We start from the raw sequence: 26,768 nt of genomic DNA on the forward strand, positions 1-26,768 counted from the left end.
GTCATGCGCTCGACCTTTGATATAGCCAATCAGCGAGAAGAACGACTGGGAACTATTTGTTGCCCCGCCCGGAAGGGGACGGAGATCTGTGTCAAAAGCAGCCAATCAGCTACCACGAGAGGCAGCCCTTGTGGAAGAGGCGGCCGGAAGAAATCCCCGGGTCTCCCAGAGGCGGGTGGCACTCGGAGTCCATGGAGCTAGCCGGGGGTCCGAGGTGAGCCGGGCTCCCTCGCGGTGTCCTCTCTGGGGTTCACGACGTCCCATCTCCCCGGAAAAGGACCGGAAGTGGGCGAGGCGAACCCACAGCACTCGGCCTTGAACTGGGTCCTCAGCGTTCCGGGCCCGGTGCGGGGAAGGAGGCCGGAGGAGATGGGTGCCGGAGTTGCCCCTGTCCGCGTCCCTGGGCGGGGGCGGGAAAGTCGGCGCACCGGAGTTCAGGGTTAGTCCCACCCAGGACTGCTGCCCCGTGAAGTCTTGAGTGAAATCCCTGTAGACTGACTTCCTTTCCTTTCTCTTTTATTTGGTGCCTGTCTGGCAGGCACGCAAATTTGGCCGATTTGCAAGTGTTTTCTTTCTGCATGTGATTTTTGGCAGACAAGCCACAACGAAATACAGTGGAAATCTGTGGCCTGCCTTTCCTTTTGTTTTTTGCCAGTCGTAGGGCTTGAACTCAAGCCCTGAGCACTGTCCCTGGCTCCTTTCTGCTCAAGGCTAGCACTTTGCCACTTGAACCACAGCTCCACCTCTGGCCTTTTCTGTGTTTGTGGTACTGAGGAATCCAACCCAGGGCTTCATGCAAAGTAGGCAATCTACCACACAGCCACATACATTCCCAGCCCTGCTCTCCCGTTTTATTCAATGTCAAAAGTCGCAAAGGTAAATTCTGTCAGTATTTAAATATCCAACCCCACCTCCTCCCATTCAAAATAAATATCACAAATGAATCTGTAGCCTTTAGTGTGCTGCTAGATTAATTTGTAGGGTGAGAGGGAGTTTCCATTTCATGTGAAGTCATCTGCAGACGAACAAGAGAGATTCCTTGCCTTGTAAAATGAAGAGTAAAATGGTTGCTTTCATCCTTTTATTTCATAGGAAATGATGGAAGGTCTGCTATGTTTGAATAGTTGGTGAATACCATGAGATCTGTCGCCCAGAAAAGCCCTGGATCCCATTGTACCTCTGTTAGCTAATCAAAATTTAAACTAGTAGACAGTCGAGCACTAGTCTATTTTTAAGCCTAAAAATTATTTGACTAGATTTTTTTTTTTTTAATCACAAGCCAAGCCAGGCACTGGTGGCGTAATCCTAGCTACTCACGAGACAGATCTGAGCATAGTGGCGGTTTGAAGCCAACATGGGTAAGAAAGTCCTTGATACTCTTATCTCCAATAAACTACTCAGAAAAAGCTGGAAGTGGTGCTGTGGCTCAAATGGTAGAATGCTAGCCTTGAGCACAAAGAGGCTCAGGGATAGTGCCCAGGCCCTGAGTATAAACCTTAGGACCAGCAAAGCAAAAACAAACAAAAATCACTAGTGGTAGCAAAGGATGGATTTTGAGTAAGATAGCTATAAAACTCCAAGCAACCAGGTGTGGTGGCTAAACCCAGCAATTGGGAGACAGGCTAGGAGGATCACAAGTTGAGGCCAGTCTGAGATATATAGTGAGACCGATTCAAAACAAGAATTTGAGGACTTTTGCCAAGGCAGCAGTGTGGATTTGTGTTAGGATTTCAATGGCAACTATGGGAATAATAGTTCTCTTACAGGTGGTACCCAGTTTCTGAGAAGATTTGAGGGCAAACACTTTCCTACCATACTCCTAGCTTTTCAAGTTATGTGGAGGAATATTGCTTTTACTTTTCAAGAAAGAAGAGCTGTTGTAAAATATTAACATGGAGGTTCATGCTGGTGCTAAGCTACTTGGGAGGCTGAGGCAGAAGGATCTCCAGTTCCAGGCCATCCTAGACCACAATGAGAGCCTCTCTCAAACTTCCCTTTCCTGATCCACCTCCAAAAAAAGGTTATTGACTTGTTGCTTCAGAGAGTCAATATATACGTACTCCTCCATGCATACCCATGTAATATAATTGGATTTTAAGTATTAATTTAATGTAAAACACTTACTCAGAACTTATTTTGACTTATATTTTAGGCCTGAGATCAGAACTTGAACTCAGTTCCTAATGCTTTTGCTCATTAGCTAGCACTCTACCAACTGAGTTACATCTCCAACCCATTTTTGACATTTTTTATAAAGGTTTTAGTGCAACATTTACATTTGTGAGTGTAATCAATATGTGTGTTCAGATAACAAATAAATGTAGTAAATTCACTAATAAATCATTTTTCCCCCACAGTTAAAATTGTGATGAAAATCTGTCGCTTGCCTGCTTTGAATGCTTGCCTTGTTTTTTGTAACTGATTTCTTTAGTACAGAGCTTGCAAAGGCGATCAAACGTATCGATAGGAAATCAATCCATCAGATTTGTTCTGGGCAAGTGGTCCTGAGTCTAAGCACTGCTGTGAAGGAGTTGGTTGAAAATAGTGTGGATGCTGGTGCCACTAGTATTGGTAAGTTTGGGCAGCAATACGAAGCTAATGCTGCTTATTTTAGAAAATGTGTTACCACCTAAAATAATCAAGTATTGGTTTATCTTAATGTTAACAAATACTGAGTGTCTAGTACTTAGCTCAATGGGAAGAATACTAGCAGTTCATTTCTACTGTGTTCCTGCTGCATGCTAAGCAGAATTATGCATCACATATCTCTTATAATATGCAGGGTAACTGAATTAAAAGTTATCATCTTGATTATACAGATGAAGAAATTAAGGCACAAAAAAATTGCTTTTTTGAGGCTATAAAGCTAGTAAAATATGGTCCAGGACATCTGATTTTAGACTGTTCTCTTTAATGACTATATCTAAAAAAACCTAAAGGGATTTGTTTCTTGGTCAGATATCGGGCTTGAATTCAGCGCCTGGGTGTTGTCCCTGAATTATTTGCTCAAGGCTAGCATTCTACCACTTTGAGTCACAACATTATTTGTGGTTTTCTGGTGGTTAATTGGAGGGAAGAGTCTCACCAATTTTCCTGCCCAACCTGGCTTTGTACTGTGATCCTCCAATCTCAGCCTCCCTAGGGAGTAGCTAGAATTACAGGCCTGAGCCATCAACTTCAAACGGATTTTACAAAATACAAGGTTGAGTGTTTAATGGTGGTAGAATGTTTGAATAGTGTGTGCAGAGCCCTGGCTTCATTCTCTGTCACTGCAAATATAAAATAAAACAGACAAATAAAATGCATGGACTGGTAACAGTTTGCTTAAATAAAAGTATAATTATAGGGCTAAGTGCAGTGGTCCAAGCCTGTAATACTAGCTACTTGAGGACAGAGATGTCCTTAACCAGCCCAGGCGAAAAGTTCATGAGAGAGCCCTACCTCCATCTCAACTGTGAAAGCTGGGCGTGATAGTGTGTGCCTGTCATCCCAGATATGTCGAAAGCATCATTAGGAAGGTTGTGATCCAGGCTGTCCCAGGCATAAATTCAAGATCTTAATGAAAAAATAGTGGCTGGAGCTGTGGCTCAAGTGGTAGAGCTCCTGCTTAAAGAGTGCCAGGCCCTGAATTCAAATCTTAATCCTTCCCTCCAAAAAAGGTATGATTTTGATTTCTTAATTTAGATTATATATAACAATGTCAATCCAAAAGCTTTCAGCAGGGGTCAGCTGTCGAGAAGTAAATTTTCTTTCTTTCTTTTAAAGATCTCAAGCTTAAAGAATATGGGATGGATCTCATTGAAGTTTCAGACAATGGATGTGGGGTAGAAGAAGAAAATTTTGAAGGCTTAGGTAAGGCCAGCTTTTCCAGTCCTCTTATAAAATAATTGGGCCAAATGTCTGAGAATTTTTAGTGGCAGTGTCTTAGGAAACACAAAAATGACTAAAAAGGCACATACTGTTGGTTGGTGCTATGTGTTCATTACTGGCCCACTTGACACGCTTCAAGCCTCACTTTCCACTCTTTTTCAGCTCTGAAACATCACACTTCTAAGATTCAAGAGTTTGCTGACCTCACCCAGGTTGAAACGTTTGGCTTTCGGGGGGAAGCTCTGAGCTCACTCTGTGCGCTGAGGTGATACATCATTTTTATCCATTAATTAGCCCCTTAGGAAAACCTTCTGAAAATTGCAGAGTCTGATTAGATTCCATATTGCTGACATCTCCCAACCTCTGATTTTTATCCTACTGCCAATCTGAGTGATAGGTACTTCTGAAATATGATGAACAAATGAGTGAAATGGGCAAATAGTATTGTAAGAATGTATTACCGATCTTAAAGCAGTAATTTAATTGTGAAGTGACGCAAAGAGATTATAGCTCTGTGGTGGTGGACTTGCCAAATATGAGTGAAGCCCTGAATTTGATTCCCAGCACTGTAAAAAAAAAAAGGCAAGAAGAGTAACCCAATAAATTCTAGATTATAACTAGTTTTAGTTTATCTTTAATTTAATATAGCTTTGAATTCAGAATCCTTATAATTACTTACACATTTAAATTGTACTATCTTTTAGATGTTTTAAAATTTTTTTGTTAGGGCATTGCTAACAAAATGGAGAAAGGTATCTTTATAAGTGAATACATTTTTAGATCCTTTGTAGTTTAATATAAAAAAATGAAATCAAACCTTGCATCAAAACACAGAATTTACAGAGCTTTTAATTGCCAAACCATAAATTTTTATGATGACTGTCACCTATTTAAAACTTCCTTGGTTGTCTAAAAGATCATCTCTTATTTTGTACTGGTGCTGGGCCTTGAACTCAGGGCCTGGATGCAGCCCCTGAGCTTTTCTGTTCATGGCTAGTGCTGTACCACTTGAGCCACATCTCTACTTCCTGGGTTTTTTTTGTTGGTGATGGTGGTGGGTTTTTTTTTCTTTTCTTTGCCGTGGGGGAGGGGGCAGTGCTTATTAAAGGTAAGAGTCTCAGGGACTTTCCTGCTTGGGTTGGCTTCAAACTGCCATCTTCAGATCTCAGCCTCCTGAGTAGCTAGGATTATAAGTCTAAGCCATTGCACCTGTCTGATCATCAAATTTTAAAGAGACTTCTTAGAGAAAAGAAAATGGGAAAAATTTGTGTTTTGTATGCAGCCCTTGTGAGTCTCTAATGGATAGGCCTCACCCCGCTTTCTCTTGCAGTGATGTAACTATTTCTACCTGCCACACATCTGCAAAAGTGGGGACCCGACTGGTATTTGATCACAATGGGAAAATTGTCCAGAAAACCCCCTACCCGCGGCCTAAGGGGACCACAGTCAGCCTGCAGCATTTGTTCTCTACACTCCCTGTGCGCCACAAGGAATTCCAAAGGAATATTAAAAAGGTATGGTATGTTCATATCTCAGTCCTCAAAAGTTTCAGTCATGTCAGGTACCTGAGAAAAGATTTAACCAAAACAATTACTGGGGCTGGGAATATGGCCTAGGGCAAGAGTGCTTGCCTCCATACATGAAGCCCTAGGTTTGATTCCTCAGCACCATGTATACAGAAAAGGCCAGAAGGGGCACTGTGCCTCAAATTGTCAGAGTGCTAGCCTTGAGCAAAAGGAAGCCAGGGACAGTGCTTAGGCCCTGAGTTCAAGCCCCAGGACTGGCAAACAAACAAACAAACAAAAACAATTACTGTTCAGTCAATTCTCTTCCTTAACCTTAATTTTTATTTTTTTGCTTTAGCTAGTTTAAGATGTGACCTTACATTTTTATCCAGAGCTGGCCTTTGATGATAACCTTTCGGTCACTACCTGCTAAGATTATAAACATGCGCCACCAGGCCTGGTCCTTTCCCTTAGCTTTTTTTTTTTTTTTTTTTTTTTTTTTTTTTTTGGCAGTCCTGGGCCTTGGACTCAGGGCCTGAGCACTGTCCCTGGCTTCTTTTTGCTCAAGGCTAGCACTCTGCCACTTGAGCCACAGCGCCACTTCTGGCCATTTTCTATATATGTGGTGCTGGGGAATAGAACCCAGGGCTTCATGTATATGAGGCAAGCACTCTTGCCATTAGGCCATATTCCCAGCTCCCTTAGCTTTTAAAGATAGGCTTAACAAAAACATAAAGAGCCTTGTGCTATATAAACTGTTGAGTTGTGTTGTACTAACCTTTCTATAAGGATACATTTGTTTTGTTTTGTTTTGTTTTTTTGGCCAGTCCTGGGCCTTGGACTCAGGGCCTGAGCACTGTCCCTGGCTTCTTTTTGCTCAAGGCTAGCACTCTGCCACTTGAGCCACAGCGCCAGTTCTGGCCATTTTCTATATATGTGGTGCTGGGGAATCGAACCCAGGGCTTCATGTATATGAGGCAAGCACTCTTGCCACTAGGCCATATTCCCAGCCCACTGTTTTGTTTTTTTTTTAAATAAGGGACAAAACATCCAGGGGTAGTGATGAACACCTATAAACCCAGCATGAGATATAAGGGTCACATGTTCAAGGCCAGCCTGGGGTACATAATGAGACTTGTCTGTTAAAAATCAACAACAAAAAACAAATTTATAGGGGTTACATGGTTAAATGGAATATACTTTAAAAAAAAAAATACCAAGCCCAGGCAGTCCTTACACTCAACCTCCTCCTAACTCGGCTGCCTGCATGTGGACTTACAAGTTTGCACCACTGTGCTTGGGGAAATGCTTTTTTTTCAGGTCCTTCTGTCAGAATTTTTTTTTTTTTAGGCCAGTCCTAGAGCTTGAACTCAGGATCTGGGTACTGTCCTTGAGCATCTTTTTGCTCAAGGCTAGTGTTCTACCACTTGAGCTACAGCGCAACTTCTGGCTTTTTCTGGTTAATTGGAGATAAGCGTCTCACAAACTTTCCTGCCTCGGAAGTCTTTGAACCCTGATCCTCCCATCTGAGACTCCTGAGTAGCTAGGATTATGGGCATAGCCCACTGGCATCCAGATTATAAAATGAGAACTTTGAATTGGCTGTTATAACTTCTGTCAGATTAAAATAGTGTTAAGTTTTATGTTTGTGGATTTTTTTTAAACAGGAGTATGCCAAAATGGTCCAGGTATTGCAAGCCTACTGCATCATCTTAGCAGGCATCCGAGTGAGTTGCACCAATCAGCTTGGACAAGGAAGACGGCAGCCTGTGCTTTGCACCAGCGGAGCGTGCAGCATCAAGGAGAACATCAGCTCTGTGTTTGGGCAGAAGCAGGTAGCGGTGGCAGTTGCTTAAAAATAGCTTATTGATATATTAATATAGTGGCCATGGCAGGTTTTATTGCCCTATCTGATGAAAATAAAAATCTAAGAAATGATTTATTTCTTTTTTGTGCTAGTTCTGGGGCTTGAGCTGAGCTGTGGTACTGTCCCTGAGCTTTTTTCACTCAGTCTGGTGCTCTGTCACTTGAGCCACAACTCCATTTCTGGCTTTCTGCTGTTTAATTGGCAATGAGTCTCATGGACCTTCTTGCCTGGTCTGGGTTTGAACCTCAGTCCTCATATCTCAGCCTCCTAAGTAGCTAGTATTATAGGCATGAGCCACCAGCTCCCGGCAAGAACTGAATTTCCAAAGTACTTATTAGAAAAATTAATGTTGAAGAGCTGAAAATCTTAAATTTTATTCTTCTAGAGAATGGAACACTGCATTCTTTATTCTCTCCCTTAGTAAACAAAGTATCATGGTCAAAATTATTATTATATATGTATTTTTTACTGTTTGGAGGATTTATTTGTTGTGTCATTTATACAAGGGGGGGATGACTTTATTGTTACATTTCCACATGTTTACACTGAATTGAATCAATTTCACCCCCTATATCATAATCACTGCCTCTTTCCCCTCCAAAAATGCCAACAGATTTCCTTCTTCCATTTTCATAGTTGCAAATCTAAAATCTATTTTGATGGTATTCAGCCATCTTTATCCTTCTCACTAAGAGTTGGTTTTTAATAAAGAGGAGCTCAAGTCTTGGTCATAAAAATTGGTGCCATCAGGGCTGGGAATGTGGCTTAATGGTAGAGTGCTTGCTTAGCATGCATGAGGCCCTGGGTTTGATTTCTCAGTGCCACATAAACAAAAAATGGTAATAAAATTATATTAAAGGAACTGCATTTCTTAAAATAAAAATTGGTATCATGGTAGTACTGTGAAATAGTTACTGATTCTTTGAGTTTCTTTGTTTTCTAAATGTGGGAAGCTAAACTGGGAAAGAAAACTTGGGTTTAATCGTCTTCTCTGAGGCTTGGTGTGATCATACTTCAGTAGGAAATAATTGCAACTCTTGTCTTTTTCAGCTGCAAAGCCTCATTCCTTTCGTTCAGCTGCCCCCTAGTGACTCTGCCTGTGAAGAATATGGCCTGAGCTGTTCTGAGGCGCTGCACAATCTGTTTAAGTAAGTAGATCACTTCTAGGAAAACTCCAACCAGATTTTCCTTCAAGTCTTTTATTATTTAAAGAATGCATATAATTGTTACTTTGAGACTTACAGCTTTTATGTCCTTTATAACACTGTGGGGCATTCATACTGCTGAGAGAGGATTTACATAAAAGACCCAGCTACTGTTCATTTCAGTATTCTGTATAATAGTATGTTTCAGAGAAATTCCTGCTGCATTAATCTTTTTCTTTTTTTTTTTTTTTTTGCCAGTTCCAGAGCTTGAACTCAGGGCCTGGGCACTGTCCCTGAGCTTCTTTTGTTCAAGGTTAGCACTCTACTACTTGAACCATAGCGCCACTTCCTGTTTTTTCTGTTTATATGGTGCTAAGGAATGGAACCCAGGGCTTCATGCATGTTAGGCAAGCACTTTACCACTAAGCCACACTTCCAACCATACATTACTCTTTGTTGGGGGTGTTGTAATGACTTTTGGAGACCTAATGAAGGTTGTCAAGTATCTATTTGTGGTATATGGAAAATAGACACTTTGAAGCAGCACTTTCTTTTTTTTTTTTTTTTTTTGCGAGGGGTCTGTCAGTTTTATTTTCTCAAAGAACCAGCTTTTAGTCTTATTTATTTGTTGAATGGTCTTTCTATTTTCAATCAGATTTATCTCTTCTTTAATCTTTGTGATCTCTCTCCTCCTAGTCATTTTAGATTCGATTATTTCTTGTTTCTCCAGATGTTTTAGTTTCATCGTGAGGTTATTCACCTGCTCTGCTTCCATTCTTTAAATGTGAGTGCTGAGGGCAATGATCTTGCCCCTCAGCACTGCCTTAGCTGTATCCCATAGGTTTCATTGTGATGTATTTTCATTGTCGTTGTGGCTTATGAATTCGTTAATTTCGGGGCTGGGGATATGGCCTAGTGGCAAGAACACTTACCTCGTATACATGAAGCCCTGTGTTCAATTCCCCAGCACCACATATATAGAAAACAGCCACAAGTGGCGCTATGGCTCAAGTGGTAGAGTGCTAGCCTTGAGCAAAAAAAAAAGAAGCCAGGGACAGTGCTCAGGCCCTGAGTCCAAGGCCCAGATCCTTAGTTTGGTCTGTGACCCAAGTGTTAGATAACAGTGAGGGGGTTAGTCTCCAAGTATTTGTATAGCCTCTGTGGTATCCTTTGTTATTGAGGGTTACCTTGATTCCACTGTGGTCAGATATAATACATGGGATGACATCAATACTTTTGTATTTGCTGAGGTTCTTTGTGTGGGCTATGACATGATCTATTTTGGAGTATGTTCCATGGGCTGCTGAGAAGAAGGTGTATTGGGTTTCTGTAGGGTGAAAGACTGTACAGATCTATCAGATCCATTTGGGATATGGTGTTACTTAGGTCTTCAGCTCCCTTGCTCATCCTCTGGGTGTTGGATCTATCTCTTGGAGAGAGTGGAGTATTAAAGTCTCCCACTATAATTGTGTTTGCGTCTGTATTGTTCTGTAGTTCTGTGAGAATTTGCTTGACATATGTAGGGCCTCTTTTGTTTGGTGAGTATAAATTTATCACCGTGATGTCTTGATTCTGGATTTTTCCTTGTATTAAAATGTAGTGCCCTTCTTTTTCTTTTTGAGTTGATCTTAATGAGAAGTCCAGCTTGTCTGAGATCAGGATGGCTACTCCTGCTGTTTTGGTAGGTGCGATTGCTTGGAAGTTATTGCTCCATCCTTTCATTCGGAGCCTGTTTTTGTACCTTACTGTAAGATGGGTCTCTTGAAGACAACAGATAGCAACTTTTTGTTTATGGATCCACTCTGTCAGCCTGCTCCTCTTTATCGGAGAGTTTATACCGTTTATATTCAAAGAGATCATGGATAAGAGTGTTTTTTTCCCTTCCATTTTCCTGTTAGGCTGTTTTTCCTTTCTTTTTTTTCTTGTCTTTATTGAGCTGCTCTTCCTGTTGGGCTCTGGCTATTTGTAGTTTCTTTCTGTTTCTGTCTTGGGGTCCTGTATGTTTTCTGTTGGGTGGGATTACCCTCTTAGAATTCGCTGTAAGGCTGGTTTTTTATTCACATACTCCTTTAGATCCTCTTTGCTATGGAAAGATCTGGTTTTTCCCTCGAAGGTGAATTCTAGTTTTGCTGGATATCTAATTCTGGGTTGGCAGTTGTTGGCCTGGAGGACTTGGATTATGTTCTTCCATGCTCTTCGTGCGTTGTAGGTTTGTGTGGAGAGGTCTGCTGTGATTCTGATCCTTTTTCCATTGTAATATAGCCCTTTCTTAATTTTGGCTGCATTCAAAATTTGCTCTTTATTCTTGAGATTTGAAGTCTTGATTATTTTGTGCCTGGGTGATGATTTTCTAGGGTCTGGTCTGCCAGGCGTCCTATAGGCTTCCGTTACTTGGGTGAGGTCCCTTGTGAGATTGGGGAAGTTTTCTGCAATAACTGTATTGAAAATATGTTGTAGCCCTCTGCTCTGGTACTCCGCTTCTTCATCTATTCCAATCATACGTAGATTATATCTCTTGTCTTTGTCCACTAGCTCCTGGATTAGTCTGCCCTGGAGTTTAACCGTTTTTTGGAGTGTGGTAATTTTCTGGTCCTTATCAGCTGCATCATCGTCCAGAAGAGAGATTCAGGATTCAATATGATCAATTCTTTGTGATGTGGCTTCGAGTGTGGTGTTTATGGATGACAGCGAGCTGTTTATGGTTGCCAGATCAGCTCTCATCATGGAGATTTCTTCTTTTAAAGAGTTGTATTTTGAATCTATTTTTTCATGCATTTCATTTCTCAGGATGTTAAGGTCTTCTTTAACAGAGGTTTGCACTGTTTCCATTTTTGCTTCCATTTCTTTCTTGATTTCCTGTAGATTTTTCGAGACTACCTATAAGCTCCTGTATCTGTTTTCTGAATTCAGTCCTGAGGCTTTCGATCATTTCTTCTATCTTATTCTCATTTGATTTTTTATTCTCCATCTCCTGTGTTGTGCTGATCCTAGTGTGCCCCTGATGGGGGTTTGCGGGTTACTGATTCAGTGTGGCGTGGAGACTTTTCTCTTCTTTGATTGAAGCAGCACTTTCTAAACAGCCATACTGCATAGACGTCTACTTGTTTTTGCTTGGTGCCTAAATTTTCAAAGATGGAAATGCATTTCTGTCAGTTAGGGTAATGTTCTTAGGGGAAAGCAGGCATCCCTGGGGTGGAGCTTGTTCCACAGGCAACGTCACCGGCACCTTAGTGCAAGTTTGTTGGCTGAATACATTTTAAAAGGGAAGATGGCTGGCATGGTGCCACATACCTGTAATTGTAGCCTTCCAAGAGCCTTCTGGGATTACATAGCAGGATTCTTTCTCAAGAAAAAAAGAGCTGAACACCAGTGGCTTACACCTATAATCCTAGCTACTTAGGAGGCTGAGATCTGAGGATTGTGGTTCAAAGCCAGCCAGGGCAAGAATATAAATGATTCTTTTATCTTCAGTTAACCACCAGAAAACAAGAATGAGAGCTGTGACTCAAAGTGGTAGAGTGCTAGCCTTGAGAGGACAATGCCCAGGCCCTGAGTTCAAGCCCCACAACTGACTAAAAAAGGGGGCTGTTTGAGGTGTGGCTCAGTTGGTAGAGCACCAGCCAATGAGCAAAGTTCAAGTATTGATCTTACAACAAAAAAGAAAGAAAACAAAAAAAGAAGAGAATGCTGCACAAATCTGGGCTATAAATGGTTAACCCCATTGACAAGTCAGTGAGCCAATATGTAGGTTGAAGGTGGTGTGTTTAGAGTAAGGCCCTTTTGTGATACAGGCACCATGGGAAGGAGAGCAGAAGGAAGGCGGTCATGATCCTGCCACTTTACCTGTGCTGGGTTTTGGATTGTTTGCTTCAGGACATCTCAGGGTGTCCAAGCACTTCCTGTGATTTGTCAGAATGGAACATAAGTGCCAGGACACAAGCAAGATTATTCCTTAGCACCTCAGCACTGTCCTGTTTGATTGTAAGAAGTTGCTCTGTGCTCAGTGTTCTCATCCTGTGCCTATCTATGGGTACCACCCGCAGTATCTCTGGCTTCATCTCACGCTGCACGCACGGTGTCGGGAGGAGCACCACCGACAGGCAGTTCTTCTTCATCAATCAGCGGCCTTGTGACCCAGCAAAGGTATGTACAGAGCTTTCCTTACCCCCACCAGTCCTAGGGACTGAACTCAGGGCCTGGGCACTGTCCCCAAGCCTTCCTTTTGCTCAAGGCTGCTAGCACACTACCACTTGAGCCACAGTGCCACTTGCAGCCTTTTCTGTTCATGTGATACTGAGGAATCAAACCCAGGGCTTCATGCATGCCAGGCAAGCACTCTACCGCTAAGCCACATTCCCAGCCCTATACAGAGCTTTTTGTAGCAGTTTATTCTTAGGTCTTTGAGTCCTATTGTTTCATGGTTTTTTTTGGAATTTGGAACTGACTCATAAACGTGCCTTAAAATTATCTTATTTAAACCAAGCACTGTGCTACATTGCCACTTCCAGCTTTTTGAGTAGTTTATTGGAGATAAGAGCCTCATGGACTTTTCTGCCCCAGCTGGCTTCGAACTGAGATCCTCAGATCTCAGCTTCCTGAGTAGCAAGGATTACAGGCCTGAGCCACCAGCACCTGCCTTCAGATTGCATGAACCTTATAAGCATGCACAAACTACTTATTTGGAAGGAGGTAAACATTTCAAATCATATGCTGTCATAACCACATGTACATGTCTGTGTTCTCTTCTGTTTACTTTCCCAGAAATAGGGATGTGGATTACCTCTGCCTCAGTCTGAGGCTGGCCATTGCTATATGGTTATGTGGGGATTTCGTTGTTCTGTTCTGACTTTTGTCTCTCTAGCACCCTTGGGACTCAGGGCCTGAGCAGTATCCCTGGCTTCTTTTTGCTCAAAGTTAGCACTCACCTCTTGAGCCACAGTACCACTTCCAGCTTTTTCTGTTTATGTGGTGGTGAGGAATCAAAGCCAGGGCTTCATACATGCCAGGCAAGCACTCTACCACTAAGCCATAATCCCAGCCCTCAACTCTTTTTTTTTTTAACCTATATTATAGTCAGTGTCACTTTACACTTTACCTCTAATGACATTTAATATTCTAATAATCTCATAATGTCATATAAGTTATGTTCCTTTTCTCTCTCTCTCTCTCTCTTCTCTCTCTCTCTCGATGGTGCTGGAGTGTGAACTCAGGGCCTCACATTTGCTCAGCTTGCTGTTCAGCTGGTGTTCTAAGAATCACTGAAGTCATGTCTCCATCCCAGCCTTTGGCTGCTTATTTTGAAGATGAGCTCTCACAGACTTTTTTGTTCATGCTGGCTTTGAATTTGGATTGTCCATATGTCAGCCTCCTGAACAGTTAGGATCACATGCCTGAACCACTGGCACCCTGCTGTGCTTTCCAAATGTTTAAATCGCACCTGCATTTTATTAAAAGTTTAGATTGGAAAAAGATGAACTTGGGGGAGCATGATTTAAAAAATACTTCTCAGAGGGATATGAGGAAACGTCTTTGTTTGTTTATTTGTTTGTTTGTTTGATTTGAGACAGAGTCTTGCTCTGTAGCTATGGCTAGCCTGAAATTTGCTATGTAGCCCAGACTGACCTTGAATTTGTGATCCTCCCGTCTCCAGTTCCTGAGTGCTAGAGTTATGGGGTACACCATCACCTCTGCATCAGGAAATATTTTATCTTTTTTTTTTTTCCCTGCCTGTCCTGCGACCTGCACTCGGCCTGGGCTCTGCCCTTGAGCCTCTTTTGCTTAAAGCTAATGCTCTACCACTTGAGCTACAGTGCTACTACCAGCTTTTTTTGAGAAGGTTATTGGTGATAAGAGTCTCACAGACTTTCCTGCTTGGGTTGGCTTCAAATGGTGATGCTTAGATCTCAGCTTCCTGAGTAGCTAGGATTACAGGCATGAGCAACTGGCATCTGGCTCTGTTTGCCTTTTTTTTTTTTGACCAGTCCTGGACTTGGACTCAGGGCCTGAGCACTGTCCCTGGCTTCTTTTTGCTCAAGGCTAGCACTCTACCTCTTGAGCTACAGCGCCAATTCCGGCTTTTTCTGTTTATGTGGTGCTGAGGAATCGAACCCAGGGCTTCATGCATGCTAGGCAAGTACTCTACCACTAAGCCACATTCCCGGCCCCTCTGTTTGCCATTTTTAATGGGATAATTTTATAGGTGAATGGGTGTTTTGTGACACACACATGTCAAGACTATACAGTTTATATCAGCACACTTCAATAAAGCTGTAGTAAACCTAGTGAAGCTTGATAAAATGCATCGCTTTGGTAATGGGAGAATAGCATGTTACAGGAGAAGTGGGAGAGAACATCTGTTCCTTTCTCAGCTTTGTGTTTTGAACAGGTATCCAGACTTGTGAACGAGGTCTACCACATGTACAATCGCCATCAGTATCCATTCGTTGTTCTTAACATTTCTGTTGACTCAGGTAAGTGGCACTGAGAGGTCAAGAAAATGGATGACTTTTTCTTGAAATAAACTTATGGGGCTGGGAATATGGCTTAGTGGTAGAGTGCTCGCCTTGTACACATGAAGCCCTGAGTTTGATTCCTCAGCAGCACATAAACAGAAAAAGCTAGAAGTAGCACTGTGGCTCAAGTGGTAGAGTGCTAGCTTTGAACAAAAAGGAAGCCAAAGACAGTGCTCAGGCCAAGTCTAAGCCCCATGACTGGCAAAAAAAAAAAAAAAAGCACAAGAAACTTATAAGCTCTTACTAGGTTGGAAAGTGGATACTTTCCGGTCATGTACTTTTGATCTATTCTTTTGTACAAACTCTCCTACTTTCTATTTGAAACATAAATTATCATAGAAAGTGGTTTTTTTGCCTGCTCAGGGATTGAGTCAGTAGAGTATCTGTTCTCCCTGTGCTGGGATGTAACTCAGGTAGAGTACTTGCCTGACATGCATGTGGTCCTGGCTGCCATTCCCAGCACTGCAAAACAAACAAAAAGGCCCTCTGATTTTGAAGATAAGTAGTTTCATACAGATGTTCTTCTTGTGAATATTGAAATTCTGGTTTCTTGCTAGCCTTTTTAAAAATTTTTATTGTTATTATAAAGGTGATGTACAGAGTACCCACTGTTTTATATAGTTAAAAATGCAGGAAGTGCTGGAAATATGGCCTACTGGTAAATGCTCGCCTCATATACATGAAACCCTGGGTTCAATTCCTCAGCACTACATATATAGAAAAAGCTGGAAGTGGCTCTGTGGCCCAAGTGGTAGAGTGCTAGCCTTGAGCAAAAAGAAGCCAGAGACAGTGCTCAGGCCCTGAGTTCAAGCCCCAGGGCTGGCGAAAAACAAAACAAAATGCAGGAAGTGGTGCTGTGGTTCAAGTGGTAGAGTGCAAGCTTAGAGCTGAAGAGCTCAGGGATGGTGCCCAGACCCAGAGTTCAAGTCCCATAGCCGATTAAAAAAAAACAACCACAACAAAAACATAAACTGGCACTGGTGGCTCATGCCTGTAATCCTAGCTACACAGGAGGCTTAGATCTGAGGATTGTAGTTCAAAGCCAGCCAGGGCAGAAAAGTCCCTGTGAGACTCTTATCCCTAATAAACTAGTAAAAAAGAAAAAGGCAGAAGCAATGCTGTGACTTAGGTGGTAGAGTGCTAGCCTTAAACACAAAGAGTCTCAGGGACAGTGCCCAGGCCCTTGAGTTCAAGCCCCAAGACCAAAAAAGGAATCTATGTCTATTTATTCCTGTCTTGCAGTGTGTATGTCTGTGTCTTTGTGCACACATACTACATACTTGGGTATCAGAAAATAATTTTGTATTTTATTCTTTATCTTTAGAGGTGAACATTTTGGTTTTTTATCATCAAAATTAAGACATGATTTTCATAGCTGTATTAGATTCAAACACATTGTTATATTTTTACTTTTACTTATATTTTCCAACTTGTTTGAAGCTACTACTTTACTTTTTTGTTGTTGTTGTTGGTCATGGGACTTGAACTGAAGGCCTGGATGCTGTCCCTGAGCTTTTTGCTCAAGGCTAGCACTCTACCACTTTAAGCTACAGCGCCACTTCCGGTTTTCTAGTGGTTAATTGAAAATAAAAGTCTCAGGGACTTTCTTTCCCAGTCTGACTTTGAACCATGATCCTCAGATCTTAATCTCCTGAGGAACTCTGATTACAGGCATACCACTGACACCTGGCTTCCTTGAACTTTTTTGTTCAGTGCTGGTACACTACCACTTGAGCCCCAACTCCATTTTCATCTTTTTAGTAGTTAATTAGAGATATAAGAGTCATGGACTTTATTGTTTGGAAACATAATCCTCAGATCCTAGCCTTCTGAGTAGCTAGGATTGTAGGCATAAGCCAACAGGCATACACCTTATGATTTTATCTTTTTGGTATTTAAGTTTACAGATTTTAGAAATTATAGTGATCTTATGATTAAGCTATTGTCTACATCTTTTCATTATTCCTATGATAAGTTCATTGTAATGGAACTGTGGGGTCAGTTTTTTCTGGATTGCATTCTAGGCTAAATGCACCACTTCACATGGCATCAGTGGCACCATAGGCATCATCTTCAAACCAAATCCAGAGTGGATTAAATGGTTGATATTTGGCTCTAAGTATACATTTTCATGTATTATTTTTCTTTCATAATTACCCATTTGAATCTTGCCGTATTTTGTCTATTTAAACAAGAGTTCATAGCTGGTCACCAGTAGCTCATGCCTATAATCATAGCTACTCAGGAGGCTGAGATCTAAGGATTGTGGTTCAAAGCCTGCCTGAACAGGAAAGTCTGTGACACTCTTTATCTCCCATTAATCACAGAAAAAGCCAGAAGTGGTGCTGTGCCTCAGCAGTAGAACTGTAGCCTTGAGAAAATGAAGATCATGGACAGCACCCAGGCCCAGAGTTTAAGCCCCAAGATTGGCAAAAAAAAAAAAAAAGTTCATCTTTCATTGTGTTTGGGGGGGGGAGGAATACAGAAACAAAAATGAGTTTTTCTGGGTTATAGTATTAATCAGGATGGTAAGAGGCAGTAAATGAGATGGTATCTGGGTAATCTCCTGTTATTGAAGATGAATTTGAATGTCACAGTGTAGTCTGGTTTTGCCTAGAGTGTGTGGATATCAATGTGACTCCAGATAAAAGGCAGATTTTGCTACAAGAGGAGAAGCTTTTGCTGGCAGTGTTAAAGACTTCACTTGTAGGAATGTACGACAGCGATGTGACCAAACTCAATGTCAACCAACAGGCACTGCTGAGTGTTGAAGGTACGGAAAATGCAGTGGTGCAGCTCCTTTAAAACTTTCATTTGCTGGGGCTGAAGGTATGGCTGTGTTGGTAGAGCACCAGCCAGTACCATTAGGCATCAGGTACCGAGTTCAAGTCCCAGTCTCGGAACAAAAAGAAAAGAAAGAAATGATAAAAACTTTTCTCAGCTGTTGTTGATATGTGCCTTTTATTTTATTTCCAAGGTTACACTTTTTGAACCTGCGATGAAATCTCTTAGGATATGTTACAGCTATTCAGGAGGCTGACATCTGGACAATTGAAGTTCACAGCCAGCCTAGGCAAAAAAAAAAAAAAAAATCTGTGATATTTCATCTTCAAAATAAGCAGCCAAAGGCTGGGCTGGAGTCATGACTCCAGTGGTAGAGTACCAGCTGAGCAAGCAAGCTGAGCAAATGTAAGGCCACCAGCAAAAGAAAGAACAAAGGAACATATTTATAATGACATTATAATGAGATTATTAAATGTCATTAGAGGGCTGGGAATGTGGCTTAGCGATAGAGTGCTTGCCTTGCATGCATGAAGCCCTTGGTTCAATTCCTCAGCACCACATGAACAGAAAAAGCCAGAAGTGGTGCTGTGGCTCAAGTGGTAGCCTTCAGCGAAAAGGAAGCCAGGAATAGTGCTCAGGCCCTGAGTTCAAGCCCCAGGACTGGCAAAAAAAAAAAAAAAGAAGTAAATGTCATTAGAGATAAACTGAAAAATGACACGAATTATAATACAGGTATAAAAAATGTTGGACCATAGCAAATTTTAAATTGTTACTGGAAATTAGAAAATATTTCTAACTCACAATGATGGTAGGGAGCCAAAAGTCAAAACTGAGGCCTAGGCTCTAGAGAGGCAGTGTGGTGCCAAGGGTGAGAGGGAGCCCAGGTAACATGGGTTGGTGTGGCAGAGTTGTTGGCATCCCGATCTGTTGTCTGGATGGGGGTGGAGCACTGTGGGCAGCATGGTGGGTATCTGGGCCACCCTGCAACGGGAAACATCAACACAACTACAGTACTTGGGAAGCTGAAGCAGGAGGATCACAAGTTCAAGGCCAGCCTAAGCTACATAGTAAAACCCTGTAATCATAGTAAAACATGAAAACAAGCACTGTTGAACCAATGCCCATTGTTTAACTATATTATTCAAGTGTAGCAACAGGCAGAAACAGGTGCTTTTTTTGCCAGTCCTGGGGTTTGGGACTCAGGGCCTGAGCACTGTCCCAGGCTTCTTTTTGCTCAAGGCTAGCACTCTACCACTTGAACCACAATGCCACTTCCAGCTTTTTCTGTTTATGTGGTACTGAGGAATCGAACCAAGGGCTTCATGCATGCTAGGCAAGCTCTCTACTGCTAAGCCACATTCTCAGCCCCAGAAACAGTTGTTATGCATGTATTATCAGTGTTTTTGCCATGAGCTGAAGAATGAAGAAATAGAAGCGTCCTAGTGCCTGCTTTCCTACACCAACCCCCAGTGCTGGCCATTTTCCCAACCTCTAAATGGCATAGTTTATTTTTTTGCTTTTTTTTTTTGCCAGTCCTGGGGCTTGGACTCAGGGCCTGAGCACTGTCCCTGGCTTCTTTTTGCTCAAGGCTAGCACTCTGCCACTTGAGCCACAGCGCCACTTCTGGCCATTTTCTGTATATGTGGTGCTGGGGAATCGAACCCAGGGCCTCGTGTATATGAGGCAGGCACTCTTGCCACTAGGCCATATCCCCAGCCCTATTTTTTGCTTTTTTTTGAGACACAATCTCATTCTGCAGCCCATGCCAGCCTTGAACTCATAATCCTCCAGCTTCAACCTCCCAAGTGCTATAGAATTATACTCAGGTGCCTGGCCTGTCATCATTTACTTCTTATTTTGAAGTCATTCAATCTGAACTTCTTTGTTATTTGTTTATGAATTTCATGAGGTCATGTGGCTTTTCACTCATTTTTACATCTGCTTAGATATCAAAGGTTCTTTTTGGGGGGAGGGGTATTCTGGGCATCAAAACTAGGGCCAGGCGCTGAGGGTGCTCCAATGGGAGTAGCCAGATTAGGTATGCACAGGTGTGCATACATTGTAATAGCCTTCCTCTTTGAATTTTGTTAACTTTTTTAAATTACCTTGAAGCTGTGCAAAGAGGTTTCAATTTGTGATCCCTTTATGATCAACTTTGGATGCTGTTGAATTATTTACTTTATGCCAGTCCTAGGGTTTGAACTCAGGACCAAGGCGCTGTCCCTGAGCTTTGTCTCAAGGCTACCACTTGGGCCACAGATCTATTTCTGACTCTTTGCTTGTTCATTGAAGATCAGGGTCTCAAAGATTCTCCTGCCTGGGCTGGTTTTGAGCTATGATCATAGTCTCCTGAGTAGCTGGCATTACAGGTGTGAGCCACTGTAATCCACTGGTGTTCAAATATTTGATCAAATGTTTGGACTTCCTCCTTTGTGCCTGTTGATGTAAAACTGTCCTTTTGTCCCACTTTGTATGCTCCCTATTCATCTCTGCTCCCATGGGCCCAGGTAACTTGATAAAGCGGCGTGGGACAGAAATGGATACCCCTCTGCAGGGAAGGCCAGACAGTCCCCCTTCATCCAGCACTCAGGGAGAAGACAAAAGCTCCATGTCTGTTTCCAGGCTGAGAGAGGCCTTTTCTCTTCGTCACCCTGCAGAGACCAAATCTCCAGGCCCAGGGACTCCTGAACTGAGATGGAATTTCCCAGTACAGAAAAAGGGGGTACCATCCAGCACCTCTGATCTTGCCTCTGGCAGAGGCCTGCAGGGCCGTCTGGAAGAGGCAGTGGCTCCCAAGGACTCGGGTTCCCATGGGGACAGAGCGGAAATGGGGAAAGACTTGGGGTATAGCAGTACATCCACTGCCCCAGAGGAAAGGCTCAGCCCCCCAGAAGTGGGCAACAGCAGCGGTGACCATGCAGGAAGTTCCCCAGAAGATGGGTTTTCACAGGGAGACATGGACTCTGGTGGTAATTTATCTGAACCAGACCTCCCCCCTTCAGTCAGGGAGTCGGGGAAGGAAAAAGATGGCCCATATCAATGGATACCTCTGCCTCCTCAGGCAGAATCCCCCTCGTCCAATGCTAAGCGATTTAAAAAGGAAACGCCTGCAGATGCCAACACTCCTCCAAAGGCAGCTAACACTCAGAACGTGTCAGCAGCCCAAGTTGATGTGGCCGTGACAATTAGTAAGAAAATAGTGCCCCTTTCCTTCTCTATGAGCTCTTTAGCTACACGAATAAAACAGTTGCATTGCCAAAGACAGCAGAAGGAAGGCAAATTGAATTATAGGAAATTCAAGGCAAAGATCTGCCCAGGAGAAAACCAAGCAGCAGAAGATGAACTGAGAAGAGAGATAAGGTAAGGTTTGCTGTTGGCTGGGGTTTTGGACAGCTTGAGATTTGGATGTGTTTGAGGGAACTGGAGGCTCACGGTAGGGACCTAGTCCTGGCTTTTCTGAGTGTCTCTGCTTCTGTTTGTTCTTGCTCTACACAGAGAGCAGATCCTGTGGCTCAGGTCCCAGGAGTGGTCCCATCCAGGAGTGACAGGGTATGACCACTGGCCTGCTGCCTATTGAAAGGGCCTGTGAAGGTATTCCCTGCTCCACAAACTGGCCAATGTTCCCCTCTCTTTCCTTCTCCCTCCCTCATTACTGTCTCCCTGAGATCCTGATATTGGGGTTGCTGTTGACTCCACAGGTTAGACCTTAGTTTTGCGAGAGAGTATGCTTGGCTATGTACTTATCCATAACACTCTCATCTCCAGTTAACCACCAAAAAGAAATGAAGCTGTGGCTCACATGGTATAAGAATGCCTTGAGCTCAAGGATAGTGCTTAGGCCCTGAGTTCAAGTCCTAGGACTGGCACAAACAAAAGGTGGGAGATCAAGAGGAGAAGACTAGCTAAGTACTAGCATTGTCTCTTTTCTGCTCCCTAAGAGAGGCTGTGAGTCCCGTTCCCCCACACACACATACACATAAATTAGTTTCTTCCTTGTGTCTCTCACATAGTCTGACTTAAGTGCTTGTATGCCATGTTGGAGGGTGTGCAAGCCCTTACAGATTCCTTGTCAAAATAAAAAAGCTGTGGGTACAATAGACACTTGTGTATGCAAAGGGGCTGCTGTTGAGGCAAGCTGAAGGGTCTGGATGCCTCCTGCTGGAAAGTTACTCTTAGTTGTGCCATATAGGAGTTAATGTGTATATCTGCCACTAGCCGTGTGTGTGGCAGGCTTCATAGCAGTTCCAGTTACACTGCTCACAAGCACTCAGTCTCTTTTCATACTCTGTCATGAATACTGTTGATGCTTCATACATTTTTTTTCCTCACAAAGCTACCCATACTCCTCTAATGACCTTTGAGCAAAGTGAAAATGTACTTTAGGTTTTAACCTTTTTTTCTTCTAGATCTCAGTGGTCATCTCACATGTTGCATTGAATGTTTTCCATATGCAGTAAATCAATGTTCGCAGACATGGAGGTGCTTGGTCAGTTTAACTTGGGGTTCATAATAACCAAGCTGAAGGAGGACATCTTCCTGGTGGACCAGCACGCGGCTGATGAGAAGTACAACTTTGAGATGCTGCAGCGGCACACAGTGCTCCAGGCACAGAGACTCATCGCGTGAGTGTCAGTGGATACTGTGGTGTGTGTGTGTGTGTATGTGTGTGTGTGTGTACATGTGTACATGTGTACATGTGCACATGCATGCACGTGCATGTGAATATAAGGAGAGGTCATGGGTTTACTTTTAGGAGATTAAATTGTAGAGAAACGAATTCAGACCCCAACAGAATGGGGTGGAGTGGATCTTTGTGTGTGGCTCTGGGAAATCACAGGTCCTCTGGAGGCCTTAGGCAATCATCTCTGCCCAGAACATGAGCCCCCCTCTAGTCTTCCCCACTTTGTTAACCCCAGCTCCTCTCTAGAGCTAAGCCCTGCATCACTGTGTGCTCTTGTGGCACTGGCGTCTTCCATCCTGACTCAGCTGTGGTCATAACAGATTGTTTGACTCTTTCTTCAGTGTTTTCCTCCCCACTCACGGAAGGCAGAGGCCAAGTCTGTGTTTGCTCACTCTCCTGCCTTTAGCAATGTTTATCTTCCTAAGATCCCCACAAATTTAATAGGAGAGAGGGAAGCATACAGCAGAAGAAGAACAGGATAGCAAAATTCTTGCTCTGTATTCACTGTGTACACATATTGGTAATGGCCTGACCCAGCCATTTAAATTAGAGCCAGGCATGGTTGTATATGTCTGTCTGTAATCCTAACACATAGGAGGATCATGAATTAGAGACCAGCCTAGGGTACTTCTGAGGTCTTATGTCCAAAAGAAAGAAAAAATCAAATTATCTTATGTGAAGAAAGGATCCAGACTGAGATGGGATGACAGACTGAGGAGAAAGGAAACTTTTATTTTTTTAGTACTAGTGACAAACTATCTGAAAAAAAGAACCTAAAGGAGGATAGATTGATTTGGGGTCATGGGTTCAGTCTGTGTTCTTCTGTCTCCATTGCGCTGAGCCTGTGATGAGGCAGGATGCCAGGGCATGTAGGGCATTGGAATGGAACTGCCCGCCTCATGGTGGCCAGGAAGCAGAGAGACAGGAGTCCGAGAACAAGATACACTCTTTAAAGGCACAGCTCCAGACTGGGAATATGGCCTAGTGGCAAGAGTGCTCGCCTCGTATACATGAAGTCCTGGGTTCGATTCCTCAACACCACATATATAGAAAATGGCCAGAAGTTGTGCTGTGGCTCAAATGGCAGAGTGCTAGCCTTGAGCAAAAAGAAGCCAGGGACAGTGCTCAGGGCCTGAGTTCAAGGCCCAGGACTGGCCAAAAAAAAAAAAAAAAAAGAGTAAAGGCACAGGTCCGTGCCGCCAGCCAGCCTTCCCTCCACAGAGCTAGGAGCATCAGTGAAGGAGCCCACTGGTGAACATAGTGCTTGCATCTCAGTAGTGCCACCAGCCAGGGACCAGTCCATCCATCCCTGGGCCTTTTAGTTTATTTATTTATTTATTTAGCCAGTCCTGGGGCTTGGACTCAGGGCCTGAGCACTATCCCTGGCTTGTTTTTTTGCTCAAGGCTAGCTAGCACTCTGACACTTGAGCCACAGCGCCACTTCTGGCCATTTTCTATATACGTGGTACTGGGGAATCGAACCCAGGGCTTCATGTATATGAGCCAAGCACTCTTGCCACTAGGCCATAATCCCAGCCCTTTCCTGGGCCTTTTAGGGGACATTTCACATCAAACCATAACAATAGTCATGCTATCTCATCTCCATTTTTGTTCTATAAATAAATGTTTGGCTCCACTTTGTCATTTGAATCTCCTGTGTCTCAGACCTCAGGCTCTCAACTTAACTGCTGTCAACGAAGCTGTCCTGATAGAAAATCTGGAAATATTCAGAAAGAATGGCTTTGACTTTGTCATTAATGAAGATGGTAAGTTATTGATTTAGGAGCTGGGAATGACCTTTGAGGTCAGCTAGATCAAACTATTTATTTCAAAAGAGCGCAGATTCTTGTAAGTACTTCTGAAACGAAGGTGTGTTCTCAAACTTTTTCCTTATAGCTCCAGTCACGGAAAGAGCTAAACTTATTTCCTTGCCAACTAGTAAGAACTGGACTTTTGGACCCCAGGATATAGATGAGCTCATTTTCATGCTAAGTGAGAGCCCGGGGGTCATGTGCCGGCCCTCCCGAGTCAGGCAGATGTTTGCCTCCAGAGCCTGTCGGAAGTCTGTAAGTAAAGCGGGCCAACTGCACTGCTTAAGCTGGGGTTCAGGGAGAGTCAGTGGAGCCCCTGACTTGAGCCCCATCGCCCCTGTTGATTCTCCATGCCAGCCAGCAGATCTGCACCCTCTCTCCTTATTGCCTCCTACCCACAGACTTGTCATGGGCAGAGATCTGGGGAAAAGCATGGCTCTGGCACCGAGCTAGCCCCTGAGGCTGCGAGGGTGCAAGGATGAGGGTGGCAGTGTGGCTGGGTAGGCAGATGCTGGCATGCAGCCCATTGAGGGCACCCATCAGGCAAGGACGGGGTGGGTGCTCAGCAAGAGGGAGAAGGGCGATCAAGTACTGGCCTGATGGACCTCTGCAAAGGATTCCTGGTGACCCAAGCGGGGAGGAGAGAGGCTGGGGCACTTTGGAATCGTGGGAGATACTGAGAGTGTTGTGGCTCTGGTTTCAAGGGTGCTGCTACCAGGCGCAAGCCACAGAGGCCAGGAGCCCACGGAAAGACAGAAGCTTTGAGCTCTGATCTTGTCTGGTCTCACCGTGGAGAACATGGTTATAATGCCACAGTGCTGGGTTAAGCTCCCCACCCCCCCGTTGTGTCTCATACTCAGGTGATGATTGGGACGGCTCTTAACACCAGCGAGATGAAGAAGGTCATCGCCCACATGGGTGAGATGGACCACCCCTGGAATTGCCCCCACGGAAGGCCAACCATGAGGCACATTGCCAATCTGAATGTCATTTCTCAAAATTGACCCTTCTCTCATCCTAAATTGAGTTTTTCAAGCAGTTCTTCCTGTTTTGAAAGCTTTGTTGTTGTCGTTACTGCTCTAAACTTAACCTGCTACTTAAGAATAATGTGCTATATGCATTTTTAAATTATCTTAGGCTGAGCATGGTGGCACATGCCTGTAGTCCCAGCTACTCATGAAGCTGAATCTGGAAGATTGCTTCAGCCCAGGAATTAGACACCAGCCTTGGCAACACAGTGGAAGTCCAACTTAGAAAAAAGAAAAAGATCCCTGTTCAGCATTGCGTGCTGTGTCTTTTCTGCATTTGAAACGTGTGTACAAGCAAAAATGTATTTAACATACACAAGAGGGCTGGGAACATAGCTCAAGCGGTAGAGTGCCTGTCTAGCAAATGTGAAACCCTCAGCACCACCAGAAAAAAAAATACACCAAAAAACAATTAAAGCACTTTGGATGTTACCCAGGCCTCTATTCTGCCTGCACATCTTTTAGCTTGCAACTTTCAGCAGTCAATAATTAAAATTCATTTTGGTCTAATTTGGTAAATTTAAAACTAAGACACCTTGTGAGTTTGTGGTTCTCAATCCTGATACATGTCAGATTTTACAAAAGAAATAATGGTCTGAGTTCAGTGGCTCCCACCTGTTGTAACCCCAACTGTGCAGAAGGCTAAGATCAGGAGAATCAAAGATTTAAGGCCATCCTTGGCAAGAGAAAGGAAGACCTTGTTTGAAAAATAATCACAACAAGGGAGGCTGGGGGTATTAGAAAACCTCCCTACCAAGTATGAGGCTCTGAGTTCAAATTCCAGTCCTGAGAAACAACAAGAATGCTAATACCCAAACAATCCAAAACCTCTGCCTGGCCAGAAGGTGGTGACAGTGGGGCTCGGGTCAGGGTTTTATCTCCCCAGTATAGCCAGATTGGCAGGCACTGGTCCAGGCAGGTGTAAAGAGAAGACTTGTGATTTTTCTGTAACTCAGGGCTGAGGTTTGGTTCCTTAGAGTGTGAACTGAAAGCATTTAAGATGGAACTCTACCCAAAATGGTAGGTGCCCTCCCTGGAGTCCAGGCTGTGATGATGGCCCGCACAGGCCACTCCCTGCCACGCCACCCAGATGCCACAGAGGGAAGGAGCCCAGTGCACTGGTGTGTGTCGGTCAGCATGGTGTAAGCACGTGATCTGCAAGTTGGGGATTGTAGGCACAGTGATTCATACCCCTCCCTCAGCACTGTCACCTTGTATGCAGGTGTGGTTCAGGATCTTTCCATGAGGACATGTTCTGTACTGGCTTCTGAGTGGGGTTCCCCCCCCCCCAAGTGCAACATGACAATGTTGCTCAGATTGACGACAAGAAGAACCACCAGGCAAGGGGTGATGCAGGCAGCTTCCAGAAACTGGAGCCCCAAGAAGGAATCAGGCCTGTTGGGCTAATTTCCAGAACTGTAAGATAATAAAATTATATTCGTTTTAGTAACTAAGTTTGTGGTGATTTATTTTTGTGTGTGTGTGATTGTGGGACTTGAACTCAAGACCTGGACACTGCCCCTGAGCTCTTTTGCTCAAGGCTAGTGCTCTACTACTTTGCACCA

General features: G+C 43.5%; 1 protein-coding gene across 5 annotated transcripts; it reads left to right on the forward strand.

The window, feature by feature from the left end:
* Window positions 1-76: 76 nt before the first annotated feature.
* On the forward strand, window positions 77-26,657 carry Pms2 (PMS1 homolog 2, mismatch repair system component). Of its 5 annotated transcripts, none has more exons than XM_048367457.1 (15): window positions 77-214; window positions 2,432-2,571; window positions 3,766-3,852; window positions 4,033-4,135; window positions 5,201-5,384; window positions 7,043-7,210; window positions 8,293-8,390; window positions 12,431-12,530; window positions 14,773-14,857; window positions 17,517-17,672; window positions 20,191-21,043; window positions 22,138-22,305; window positions 24,030-24,130; window positions 24,261-24,430; window positions 25,036-26,657. In XM_048367457.1, exons 1-15 carry the CDS (start codon window positions 192-194, stop codon window positions 25,177-25,179), a joined length of 2,580 nt encoding a protein of 859 aa, XP_048223414.1. In that variant the 5' UTR covers window positions 77-191; the 3' UTR covers window positions 25,180-26,657. The 5 variants fall into 5 exon arrangements, with proteins under 5 accessions (XP_048223414.1, XP_048223434.1, XP_048223425.1 ...); XM_048367477.1 differs by having other exon boundaries at window positions 172-214; window positions 2,437-2,571; XM_048367450.1 differs by lacking the exon at window positions 77-214 and adding an exon at window positions 448-876.
* Window positions 26,658-26,768: the final 111 nt, after the last annotated feature.

This window comes from Perognathus longimembris, chromosome 1 (assembly GCF_023159225.1).
Source record: "Perognathus longimembris pacificus isolate PPM17 chromosome 1, ASM2315922v1, whole genome shotgun sequence".
NCBI classification, from domain to species: Eukaryota; Metazoa; Chordata; class Mammalia; order Rodentia; family Heteromyidae; genus Perognathus; species Perognathus longimembris.

Excerpts from the sequence above, each read along its gene's own strand:
- Pms2 (XM_048367450.1), top strand. The coding sequence starts at position 794 with ATGCAAAGTAGGCAATCTACCACACAGCCACATACATTCCCAGCCCTG. Across the intron at positions 5,385-7,042 it reads TCCAAAGGAATATTAAAAAG|GAGTATGCCAAAATGGTCCA; the intron begins GTATGGTATGTT and ends TTTTTTAAACAG. Across the intron at positions 7,211-8,292 it reads CTGTGTTTGGGCAGAAGCAG|CTGCAAAGCCTCATTCCTTT; the intron begins GTAGCGGTGGCA and ends TGTCTTTTTCAG.